General features: G+C 40.7%; 1 protein-coding gene across 1 annotated transcript in view; it reads left to right on the forward strand.

The window, feature by feature from the left end:
- Positions 1–13,297, forward strand: part of ubap2l (ubiquitin associated protein 2-like) — a 161,324-nt gene that overhangs the window by 91,614 nt on the left and 56,413 nt on the right. Inside the window, 2 exon segments of the mRNA XM_060904950.1 lie at positions 5,248–5,449; positions 5,753–6,069. Coding sequence (XP_060760933.1) covers positions 5,248–5,449; positions 5,753–6,069 — 519 coding nt within the window.

Consider the following 13,297-nt stretch of genomic DNA (forward strand, 5'->3'; position numbering starts at 1 on the left):
ACCTGATATTATAATTTCTAAACTATTGCTGTTATGTCATGCACCTATTCAGAGATATTGGTCCTCAAATTCAATAGGATTTCTATCTCTAGGGTTAAGTTAAATCAGTGCAATATTTTTTACTTAATAAATTGCTTCAGTAGGCCTAGCTGCTAAAAGATGGAATGATTTCAAAACTAGAGATATATATATATATATTTTTTATCATCACTGGCGAAGGGTTACATCAGTGAGCAAGGAAGCTACATTCTGTGAAAGTAGTTGTAAACGATAATTTGGCTCACTCACTCATGGAATAAGTAAACAGAAAGAAAACGTAAAACGGCGTTCTTAACATCAGCTACAGTAGCGGTGCAGAATTTAATATGGTATAAAAAAAAAATTATACAAATCAATGGATTGACTATGGTAACGTTTCCAAGCTTGGGTGGAGAAGGGGCAAAGAAAGTAAACAGAACTTACGGAGTTTTGCTGCCATCTTGACTCACTGCACCAGCGTGTTTCTTCATGTGCTCGTGCGTGACTGTCGTGCTAGAGTGATATGCCAGATGCACTTTGCGGAGTCTGCAGACGACCCCACTGTTGGTGTCAAGATTAAAGTATTCCCAAACTTTGGATGACCGTGTGCGAGCCTTTTTTGCCACGTGTTGCTCCACGCACTCCGTTGACGCAGCCATGTTGCTCAAGTAGATTACACAGACGCAAATTATTCACGTAATCAATTACATCAACACGTCGTCCCAGCCCTTGCTCTGCGTTTCTCATCTCATTATCTGTAGCCGCTTTATCCTGTTCTACAGGGTCGCAGGCAAGCTGGAGCCTATCCCAGCTGACTACGGGCGAAAGGCGGGGTACACCCTGGACAAGTCGCCAGGTCATCACAGGGCTGACACATAGACACAGACAACCATTCACACTCACATTCACACCTACGCTCAATTTAGAGTCACCAGTTAACCTAACCTGCATGTCTTTGGACTGTGGGGGAAACCGGAGCACCCGGAGGAAACCCACGCGGAGAACATGCAAACTCCACATAGAAAGGCCCTCGCCGGCCACGGGGCTCGAACCCGGACCTTCTTGCTGTGAGGCGACAGCGCTAACCACTACACCACCGTGCCGCCCTCTGCGTTTGTATCCAGTTAAACCAGAGACTATTGATATAAACGGTCCTATTTGAAAGTTCCGGTTTTGTTCTATGAACATTTACCCTATGTGGTTTTACACAACGTGTCGACACCTAATGCCGCTTTTCCACTACAAACGCGGCTGAGTCGAGCTGAGCGGGGCTGTTGGAGTTGCATTTCGACTACAACCGCGCTGAACCGTGCTGGCTGGAAGTGGGTGGACACATTGGGTGGAGTTAGCGAAAGTGGGTGGACGTCAGGTGATGTCGTTAAGCGGCGCAAACAGTGACATCAGTGAGCTTTTAAGCGGTAGTCTCACAACCCGAATAGTAAACAATAAACATGGAGGACATGGAGTCGTTAGTGTTGCTGGTCTTGGTGCTGTGGCTTGTTGTCACCGACAACGCCAACAGATACTGGCAAGAGCGTATAGATGAGGCGAGGCGCATAAGGCTCCAGAAATTCTCGTAATTCGTAATTCTTCTCCTTCCGGGTTTGCGGTGTTTACAGATCCCAGCGCGCTCGCGGGGCGTGTGTGGGCATGTGAGGACACTCCTCCTCACCAATCAGTGCACAGGGGAGTGTCTGCTCACGCCCCCAGCCTCACTCGGCACGGCTTGGCTCGCTTCAGCCCCACTCCAAAACCGTGTGAGTTTTGGGGGCTAAGCAGGGCTGAAGCGAGCCGAGTCGTGCTGGTTTTTGGTAGTCGAAACGCGAGCCGTGTCGGGCTGAAGTGAGCTGAAAAAGGGTAGTGGAAAAGGGCCATAAAATTCCACGTCGAATAATTTTTATAATCGACAATGTCGATTACGTCGGATAATCGTCCCAGCCCTAAGTCAAACATGTGATACTTTAAAGAAACCGGTGAAACAGTTTTTATGGAGTAAATTCCAAACCCTGTGTGTTTTTTTTTTTTTTTTTTTTTTTTTTTTTTTTTGGTGTATAACTAATTTTTAATCATTGTGGTAGCCTGACAAGCCAGACTAAATGTGAATATTTAGTCTGGTCTCGGTTGTAGACATTTCCGAAGGGTGTGGGAGGAACAACCCGTTGTCTTTCAAACGGTCTCTGTGTGTATAGGCCAACGCTCTGACCAATCAGCGCAGCAGTGACTGTGACGTAGTCAGAGCGACAGAAAGCAGTAGGGTTTCACTTAGCCCCGTCCTTTTGGCTACGAGCGGAGCCAGCTGGTAGATCAGACTTTTGCCATAGCCAGTCGGCAAAACGGCGAAAACGTCCTCCTTGAAAAGGAATGAGCGGAGAGCCTCTTCCTGCTCATGTTTCAACGAAAACTCCAAGTCTAATTCTTCTAAAACTGATTCCAAAGAGGAGTCAAACGCGCGCTGTTCACTAGCCGTAGCCATCTTTCCTGTTGTGCTTTCTCTAGTGTCACGCAGCTTTGTCGTCACTCCTGCAAAAGCCCGCCCAAAGAATCCAAACAAAAACCTTGCGTTGTGATTGGCGGGCACGATTTGATGCCCGCGGTGTGTTGTTGATATGGTCCGAGGCTAGACCCACTCGTAGGCAAAAAATATTTTTGGCCGCTAGGCGGGTGGGTCTAGTTTACTAGGCTATCATTTTGGTGCCATTTTTGTAATCTAGTTGTACTGATAATTAGTTAGCATATTTTTTTTGTTTGACTTTTTTTCATAATTGTGTTCTACAATTTGTCAATTTATTATTGTCTATTTTGTTTCCTGCTGTCATCAAGAGGACCACATTTGGAAATAAGTGTATTTTATACTTTGTTAGCTCAGTGCTATTTATACTGTATCTTTTACATGTATGAATTTTACCAAATAAATCCATACCATAGGGCAATTCCATGTAAATGTCAACCTCACCATGCAAAAATAAAGCAACATGTGTAATACATCAAAACCACTCCCAGAGATCTCACCTAGGCCTGTATTTTACAGATGTGAATAAGTTGAACCAATTTGTCACAAGAATTGTTCCCTTCGCCTTAATGTGTCAGTCTTTCTTTCTTATAATGTAAAACCCAAGCTAAAATCAACTTTGATCATGTACAATTCTATATTATTGCCACAAGCCACAGAAATGTATGCTAAAATCCACAAAACAGCAAAACAATAGCCATCCTAAGTATTATTTAAGAACTTTGATAGTTTTAGCTGATATTTAGAGTTTTTCAAAGGGTTATGGTGGTTACCGTATTTTCTGGACTATAAGCCGCTACTTTTTTCCTAGGTTTTGAACCATGCGGCTTATACAAAGGTGCGTCTATTCTGTGGATTTTTCTTCCACCGCTAGGGGCGCTCTAACCGGAAGTAGAATCAAAAATAAGATAGACGAAAAATCAATGCAAAGAAGAATTAGCAGATCTTTAGCAGATAGAACACGCACGACAAATTACTAACTGGTAATTATTTTCAAATCCAGCGAAGATGATTAAAGTGCCTTGTGGTTTCAAACACAGGAGAAATGAAGGTAAATAAATCCCGGTTATTTTCTCTTGGTTCTGTTCCGTTTTAATCAGCAAAGTTGCTGCCGTGTTAAAAGGCACTGTTCGGAAAGAATCTGTTCAGGTACATACATGTACATTTACAGTACAAAATCGTTCTGTACATGCAGTAAATATCTCATTTTTCAACATAGATATCTGCGGCTTATAGCCCGGTGCGGCTTGTATATCTTTTTTTTTTTTTTTTAAATAGAGCGGATGCGGCTTATATGCAGGTGCGCTCTATAGTCCAGAAAATACGGTAAATTGCTGATTTTCTAAACATACGCCATGTCTATTTCAGACGCGTCACATCCATAACGGAATTTCGTCACCTCCATAACGCTGACTTTTCCTTCCGAAACTCTGCATGAAATACAAAATGTTTTAAACAAAGATTTTTTAATATTCACCTTGGACCCCTCTATCAAACGGATCTCTCCATTTCGACATTAGGTTTACGATTTCAGAGTTTGATAAAAATGTACAGTCACCCAAGAAAAGTGATACTTTTTCTGTCACATCCATAACGCATCTTTTATTGGCGTTTTCCGGAATGCCCTAGACGTACTATGGGAATTGTTCTTGTTCTATCACTTCTCCAGTATGGTACAGCCTTAAAATATGCAACACCTGTTTAAATACTGGGAGACAATAAAACATGCACTGGGTCATTTGCTGCCATTTTGAGTTCAAGTGTCACGTCCATAACGCTGGAATTGCTCTATACCAGCAGCTCGGGTGTTTCTGGCAATATTTCCGCCGTTTTCTGTACAAGTGCATCGTCCTGTAATATTCACATGAATCCTGTATAGTAAAGCAGTGTTTGTTTTACTCTCGTTCTGCGTTGCCACGGCGGTTGCACTGCCTACTACGGTAATTACGGTAGGCTAGCCTGGGGATGCCTTGATGAAGTTTTTCATGAGAGTCGAGAGCATGCCGAGTCGTATAAACACAGTTTCAGCCTCGTTTTACAGATAGAGTTCAGGTTTGTCCGTAAGTCAGGGTTGCAGCTCATTAATACACCATTTCAGATGTAGAGTGAAAGAAAAAAAATCGACATTGTCACCTTAGTAGACCTTTCGCTTTGCCCCTTCAGTACTGAAGTATACGCTCAGCCTTGCGCCCTAACGGCATCACGCATCGCCCTGCAACAGGCAACATGGCAGCCTCCTGGTGGCATTAGAGTAGCGATACAAAAATGCTTACAACTTTCTTATAAATGGTCAAACATGCCTGACACTTTTTTTTTTTTTCCCCCTTATGGGCTGTCAATATTGCATGCATGTATTTACTTTGCATTTTCTATTCCTTTCATGTTAACGAGGGTGCCGTAATGCTTGTACTGTTAAATAGTTAAGAGTTTTCTGCTATATGACTAATGCTTGATATTTCACATTGGTTAATGTATTAGTCTCAGTCACACCTGAGGTCAGGACGTGTTCTTGTGTGTAAATTTGTGCGCACGAGTAGGATACAAACCTTTTTTTTTTTTCAAAATTTATCAATACCAAATTACTTGTGTAAACATTTTGTACAGAAGATTTACGCACACATCCGTTTCACTCCAGCTTGATGAAATAAATTCCGGTGAGGTTAAGTGTGCTGTCAGGTTTGTTGCTTGTCCACCAAAACACGGCGTATTTTTAACCCTAGGTGAGCATGCTCAGTAAGGGTTTTGGTGAAGTGGGAGACTCTAAAGGCACCAGTGGAAACTCTACCAGTGGCTCCCAGTTCCTGGAGCAGTTTAAGACGGCGCAGGCTCTGGCTCAGCTGGCAGCGCAGCATTCTCAGAGCGGCCCGCCCAGCACAGGCCCCTCCAGCTGGGAGTCTAATCCTGCTCCCCTGACACAGTATGGTACGAGAGCTTGTTTTTCACAGGTCTAGTGACTTTTTTTTAAGTGTGCTGCTGATGTGAATGTTAATATGAGTTGGTATACTCCATGCAGTGCTGTTGTTGTGCCCAGTAATCCCACCACCTTTCCACCAAAAATGTTCAGTGATACTGAAGTAATCTGCTCTAACCAGGGAAATATATGTTGTGTGCACTCGGTGGTTTAGCTTAACCTGTTACTTTTGAAAATGATTGTATGCTGTAAAGTTTTTGTCTTTAACAATCATTGGAGCTTTGGCCTTTCCTCTGTTCTCGTCACGTATGCAGACATGAAGTCTCAGACAGACGTAGCGGGGCACAGTCCCTTCACCAAGCGGCAGCCGTACCAACCCACCACCTCCACCGCGTCCTCCATGATGGACACCTTCCTGCAGGAGAAAGGTCCTACCTCCTCCACTCCCTCTTCTCAGCCCACCCCTTCCACCTCTTTGGCCCAAACGGTCTCTGCTCAGAAGCCTTCAGGCCCTGCAGTAAGCCAGCAGCAGATACCTTCGGGTCCTTCTGAGCCTCAGGCTTCCAGTCCTCTGCCCCTACAGCAGCATAAGCTCAAGCATCAAAAGAAGAGAACGTCCATCACTACTAAGGCAAGAATTTCACCTTCCTTTACAGCAGATTGGAAAGTTGAACATGCTTGACCTTTAATGATGCTGTAGATTCTGAAGATCCTCAATGAACCTAACTAAGTCACTGCGAAGCCAAGTGAAGGAATTTCCACAAATAATCACAGCCATGCTGATATTCAGTACGAACAAATGTCGATGATCGACCCTGTGTCTGAAATCGCTCACTCGTTCACTACTCCCTATATAGGGAATTACTATACAGAGGACTATATAGTGAGCTCATTGGTAAAATGAAGAAAAAAAAAACGCTTTCGGACACTAGTGTCGCACCGGTATTTGTCATTTACTTTCGCGTAATTAAAACGTGCCAGATCAGTCGGCTGGTGGGTTTTCAAAATAATAAATACATATTATACTGAGCGTATTTCCCACATTAATCAATACAAAGTACCTGCAGCTTTCAGGGTTTTTTTTTAATCGAGGCTGAATACTTTCTTCTTTGCCGCTGTCTTTTATTAAATCAAATTTGAGACTTTTTTTAGTGCGACTGCAATGCATGATTGGATATGTTGCTTTGGTTAGTGACCATCGTTGTACGCTATTTTTGTGATGCATTGTGGGATACTTTGGATGCACTATATAGGGTGTAAATGATCCTCACTAAGGTTTTGGACAGCACTACAAAATGGCGTTCCCGCTATATAGCGCCATTTGTAGTGAGTAGGGAGCGATTTTGAACACTGGTAGAGTCCCTAACATTTCAGACATAGTTTGGCCAAACATTTTCGCTCAATTAACAAAAAGGCTTCCCAAAGGAACCAAACCTAAATAGCTTAAAAATACTAAAGTGTAACGTCAAGTGCACACAGCACAACTTTGGAAATCTCCAAATCGCTGAACGTTTCACACAACACAACTCGGTTGCGGTCGCTTGTTTCAGCGCTCGAAACTAACGGTGTCCCGACGTCCCGGGGACCATAAAAAATGTCATCGGGACACAAAATTATCATATCTGGGACAATCCCGGGACAATGGGGAAAAAAATAGATCTAGAAAAAAAGTTCTACATTAATATTATTTACAAAGCCGTAACACATACGTAGACATTCACCTAATTTGTCAATTTTAATTTTAAAACGTTAACAGCGAAAAATACATAGTAGCTACACTTTCGACGCACCTGCATCAGTAGGCTACAGAGCAGCGCATTCTGTTCTAGAATCTTCGGCCGGAGTCCGCATTATATGGACTTGGAATGGAATTGCTACCGCACACGCTGCGCCGACTCTTGCCAGAACAAAAATGCTGAAGTGGTTGAAGCGGACCGACCGCGGGGAAGAAACTGAAAGCCCAGACTTAACGGCCGAATCCCATTTCACCCCTTGGACCAACCCCTTGGCCCTTCCCCTCCATTTTGCGCGTTCATGTGAAGGTGTAGGGGTATCCCAATCCCAGTTAACGTGGAGGGGTAGGGGAAGGGGTAGGGCTTCTGTACCCCTCCAAACGGAGATTTTCCTGGAGCTGACTCCGAACGAAGGGGTTTGAGTGATTTCCCACAATGCCATGCGGATTTCAGCGAGATTTCATGCGGATTTCAGAAAGATGGTGGTTCCCGCGGCGAAAGATTGTCATAAATGTATTTTCTCCATTATTTACGTGTTTTAAGTTGTTATCCAGAGGAAACACGCCGCTTGATTCGCTTTCGAGCTGAGAATGAGCAGCGATTTCTGAAATCCAAGTTGCTGCTAAAAAGCTTTGGGAGTGAGTATTGTTTTCGGTTGCTTGACTGCGTACGTTTTGTTCTGTTATTCTCGCTTTTATTGTTTACATGAGTGTTCTGACACCTCATTCTGTCGGATGTGGTGCACGAAGCGCCAAAGATATCCCATTCAGCGGTGTTAGTTAACAAATCACACCCTGCCAGCAGAGATTTCTGGTTCTGGCTCTGACTGTAGCGGCTGATCGCAGCCAGTGACGCATTTGGTCGCGTTTTGCTAACGTAAACGCTGACGGAGGTACGCGATGACGTATGCGATCGTTGAAGGGCTATCCCAATACGTAGGGGTTGAATTTCAAGCCCTATCCCTTGTAGCTCAGTTTCAAGGGGAAGGGCCAAGGGGGAGGGGGAGGGGTAGAAATTAGAATTGGGATTGGGCCAACATCTCCGGGACCTTCAGGATCCAAAGTGTCATCGCCTGGTCTGCAGGCAACGCTAGCAACTGAATGAACTTAATGAACACTGTTAGACACGTTATAAAATACAACAGGAATGATGTGGATGATATTGACGGAAGATACCGTTCAACAGAATAAGTGAGTTTTCTTGGTGTCTTTCTAGTTCACAAAGTTTAGTCAGTCAGCAGCACAACTAGGCTCGGACCTGGCACTATGCTGATGTTGCTAACATTTGCACCCGGCAGCGAAAGTTCATAAAATGGATAACGGTAATGGATAACGGAAAGTTCATAAAAATGGATAACGGTAATGGATAACGGAAAGTTCATAAAAATGGATAACGGTAATGGATAACGGAAAGTTCATAAAAATGGATAACGGTAATGGATAACGGAAAGTTCATAAAATGGATAACGGTAATGGATAACGGAAAGTTCATAAAAATGGATAACGGAAAGTTCATAAAAATGGATAACGGTAATGGATAACGGAAAGTTCATAAAAATGGATAACGGTAATGGATAACGGAAAGTTCATAAAAATGGATAACGGTAATGGATAACGGAAAGTTCATAAAAATGGATAACGGTAATGGATGACGGAAAGTTCATAAAAATGGATAACGGTAATGGATAACGGAAAGTTCATAAAAATGGATAACGGTAATGGATAACGGAAAGTTCATAAAATGGATAACGGAAAGTTCATAAAAATGGATAACGGAAAGTTCATAAAAATGGATAACGGTAATGGATAACGGAAAGTTCATAAAAATGGATAACGGTAATGGATAACGGAAAGTTCATAAAAATGGATAACGGTAATGGATAACGGAAAGTTCATAAAAATGGATAACGGTAATGGATAACGGAAAGTTCATAAAAATGGGTAATGGATAACGGAAAGTTCATAAAAATGGGTAATGGATAACGGAAAGTTCATAAAAATGGGTAATGGATAACGGAAAGTTCATAAAAATGGGTAATGGATAACGGAAAGTTCATAAAAATGGGTAATGGATAACGGAAAGTTCATAAAAATGGGTAATGGATAACGGAAAGTTCATAAAAATGGGTAATGGATAACGGAAAGTTCATAAAAATGGGTAATGGATAACGGAAAGTTCATAAAAATGGGTAATGGATAACGGAAAGTTCATAAAAATGGGTAATGGATAACGGAAAGTTCATAAAAATGGGTAATGGATAACGGAAAGTTCATAAAAATGGGTAATGGATAACGGAAAGTTCATAAAAATGGGTAATGGATAACGGAAAGTTCATAAAAATGGGTAATGGATAACGGAAAGTTCATAAAAATGGGTAACGGTAATGGTGAAAATTATAAGTTGGCCTTATAAGTGCCAACAGATATTCAAGGTATAAGTAGATGAAATGAACATAAAAGGGGTCTTATTTTCAACTAAAGTGTACTGCAGATGTAGGGAGTTGAAACATTTTCTGAATGAGCTAGTTGGCCCCTTTAAATAAACGGGTATCTATTCATACAGTGAGATCGCCAAAGTTTAATAAACTGAAAATGCAATAACTGTAATTTTGAAGTAGATGATGTATAGGACATGTGTCGCTTGTGTCTTGTGACTTATTGTAAAAATGATATAAAGGGTTCAAAATCGCATAGTTACAAATATAATAGTAACTTCATATGATAATATTAACCACTGGTTATTTCAGAGAGGGAAAAAAATGGGGACACTATTGCTTCCATTCGGGACAATACAACACAGAATTCGGGACCACTGGGGGACACAGAAAAAAAGTTAATTTCGAGCCCTGGGTTGTTTCATGTAGGACAGTGTACACCATATGCGCTCAGTCAGATGAGGCTCATGCACTACACCATCTTTCCTCTGAAGAGATCCCTCTGAAGCGCTCTTCATCAGCAAATCCCACTTTTTCATAAAAATGCGAGCGCTGTCTATCATGTGACGGTCACTTCTTTGTACAGAAATGAGAATGTGGAGGAAATCTATCAGTCGGAGAGATGTGGCGCGGTGTGTAGTGACAGAAATGTAGACATTTTTACTGCCTGTAGCCAGGAATTGCGTCCTGTTTGTTTTTGTAGTTCTTAACCCTTTCATATGCAGGGATGAGAGTTTTCGGCGGATTTCCGCTTTTTCTGAGTAAAGAGCAACCTTTTTATATTATGCTAAATCCGTTGATTTTTTTTTTTAAAATTAATTTCGGGGGGTTAGGGTATGTTCCTTCATGTTGTTCAAACTTAATTAACTCCAACGACGTTTACACATTATGTGTAAGTCGCCATCTTTAGTCTCGTTTAATCTTGTTGAATGTGATGTAAAATTCGTGTCATCTACATTGTTATTGGTCAAAACATCGACGTCGAGACCATAATAGCCAATCAGAACCGTTTTTACAAAGATACCCACAGCCGTTTTCTTTTATCAACACTTGGACATGTTCGTGAGCTGCATATCAAAAATACGCTCCTCTAATCGGCGTTTTTTTTTTCAAGATGCCGAATACTATTGACAAGCGAGATGAAGCGAAGGTACGTGAAATTGATGCTGGTATAAAAAAGTTTAGCAAAGCAAAAGGAAAGCAAGAGAGGAGTGTGTGAGAGAGTAGAAGAGAGCCGGGTTAGAGCATGTAAAAACACGGGGAGCTGGCAAATGAAAGAAAAAGGAAAAAAGAGAGGACTGATGGGCTTTGGGCTTTGGCCAAGAAGCTGAAGAAGAATTCTAAATGATCTAATGAAAATTTGTTTCAAAAATAACTGGGAACTGTAAAAAGTGTGAGTAGACACATGCTTTTCCTTTTGAAGAAAACATACAAGTGATGTGGACAATAAGATAAAGACAGTCCCCATAAAATATGCATTTGTTTGATTCAATACATTGAATATATGATAATTTGAATTATAGCCGACAGTGTTGATAACTATATAACTTTAAAGTTTTAATAGACATTGTGAAGAAATCATATACAAGTAATGTGGACATTAGGAAAAGGTCAGTCTCCAGAAGAGATATAAATGTTTTTATTTAATTCAATATATTGACTATATGAAAATTTGAATTATTAATGGGACTGTGAATAACTATGGATTTTAATGGACTTTTTTTTTTTTTTTTTTAGAAAAACAAGTGATGTTGACAATGAGTAATAACCAGTCCCCATAAAATGTAGATATTATTTTGAATTAATGCAATACACATTGATTTTGATACAGATTCTGTGTTTTTATTTCAATAAGTATGAAAATGGGCATCAGGTGTTTTAATTACCGTATTTTCCGGACTATACGTCGCTCCGGAGTTTAAGTCGCATCAGCCAAAAAATGCATTATGAAGACGAAAAAAACACATATACGTCGCACCGGACTATAAGTCGCACTTTTTTGAAGGGTTATTCTATCCATAGAATCTGTGATTGTATCTGATAAGCGGCGCGTGGTTACTGCGCGACTGCATTGTTTATTTAATAAACGAACAGCTGAGCAGTGATAACGCGCCCTTTGCCCTGGAAGTAGCCTAGTCTGATTATTTTAAATATCTACTACTATCTTTAATACTATCACTATCGTTATTACTAATAGCCTATATTATTATTATAACTAATATTAGTAGCCTATTACTGATGCATTAATCAGTTTGCTTTTAGAATATTTTTACCGGTAGGGCTTATTATCGCCCCATGGCTCTTTCATCTGTGTTATTAAAGCTGTAGTCATCATCGAGGAGTGTCATTCTTCATTTTTGTCGAATTTTATTTCATCAAATCAGAGGCCAAGTAGGCTATAGGTATATCATCTCTAAAGACAGGTACGGTAGTAAAAACAACCGTCTAGTGAAAAAAAAAACAACAACCGCTTTTAAATCCCCTACTTAAATCCTTAAAAAGAGTCATTTAACTCATGTCGTGTGTGATCTGATCTCCAATGGTGAAATAAACCGGCTGTGATATGAGTAGTCTGTTATTTTAGAAGATAAATTTAATATATAATTTAATATATAGCCTAATAAAAATAATATTTTATAACATATCACGACATATTACTGTCTGTAACTGTTCGTCACTAAAGCGTTTTCTAAGTTCATAATGTCTATTTTTTTTTTTACACACACGTGCGTAAAGTTATAGTAAACCACCCCCCACCTTTTTTTTTTTTTTTTTTTTGAGTCGCCGGACCCACCCACCTCCTGCGTTCCGGGACCTCCCACTTCACAAATTAAGCACTGCCTAAAATCATTACATAACTTATTTAAATAACTATAGCCCTATCATTAATAATAAAACACAGGTCAATCAAGTTTATCAAGCTGGCGATTTCACTCCAAATCAGCAAATCCATTGAATTCCTCATCCTCGGTGTCGCTTCTGAACAACTCTGCCAACTCCAGCGGCAGACGAAGCGCCGTTTCCTCTTCTTCTGCGTGGCTGTCGTCAGACTCAGCATCAGCTCCAGTTATTCCGCGGTGAAAAAAAAAAAAAAAAACATATATACGTCGCACCGGAGTATAAGTCGCATGGCTAGCCGAACCATGAAAAAAAGTGCGACTTATAGTCCGAAAAATACGGTAACTACAGCTCAGATTGCAGGAAATGGTGTGTCAGGTCTCATTTTGAAAAAAATTTCACGGGGGGTGTCCCGCTGGACCCCCCTTATTACTTCGGGCGCCTTCAGCACCCTCAGGACATTTTTTACAGATTTTCTGCTCTTTTTTTTTTTTTTTTTTTTCCCCCCCCATCAGGACCCACTCTCATCCCTGCATATGTAATATGGACACTTGGTCAATACACTTTTGCATTAGACTTCAGTTAACACTGGATTTCATTTAAAAAAAAATACCTTTGGACATTATTTTCTGTAATTTTGATTATCATTTTAGTTTTATTTTTAAGACTGTTTAGGCAATTTTTGGTTCGAAACACATTGGGATCCCCCCAGGGGTATTACTACAAATATGGTGTGTACATTATATAAATAGAAATATTTTGAAAAATGCATGCAACTGTAAATTAAAAAAAAAAAAGAATCTAAAGAATTTGGATGGGTTTTTAAATAACTTCAAATGGTTAAGGGGTCATCC

The sequence above is a fragment of the Neoarius graeffei genome, chromosome 22 (genome assembly GCF_027579695.1).
Source record: "Neoarius graeffei isolate fNeoGra1 chromosome 22, fNeoGra1.pri, whole genome shotgun sequence".
Classification (NCBI taxonomy): domain Eukaryota; kingdom Metazoa; phylum Chordata; class Actinopteri; order Siluriformes; family Ariidae; genus Neoarius; species Neoarius graeffei.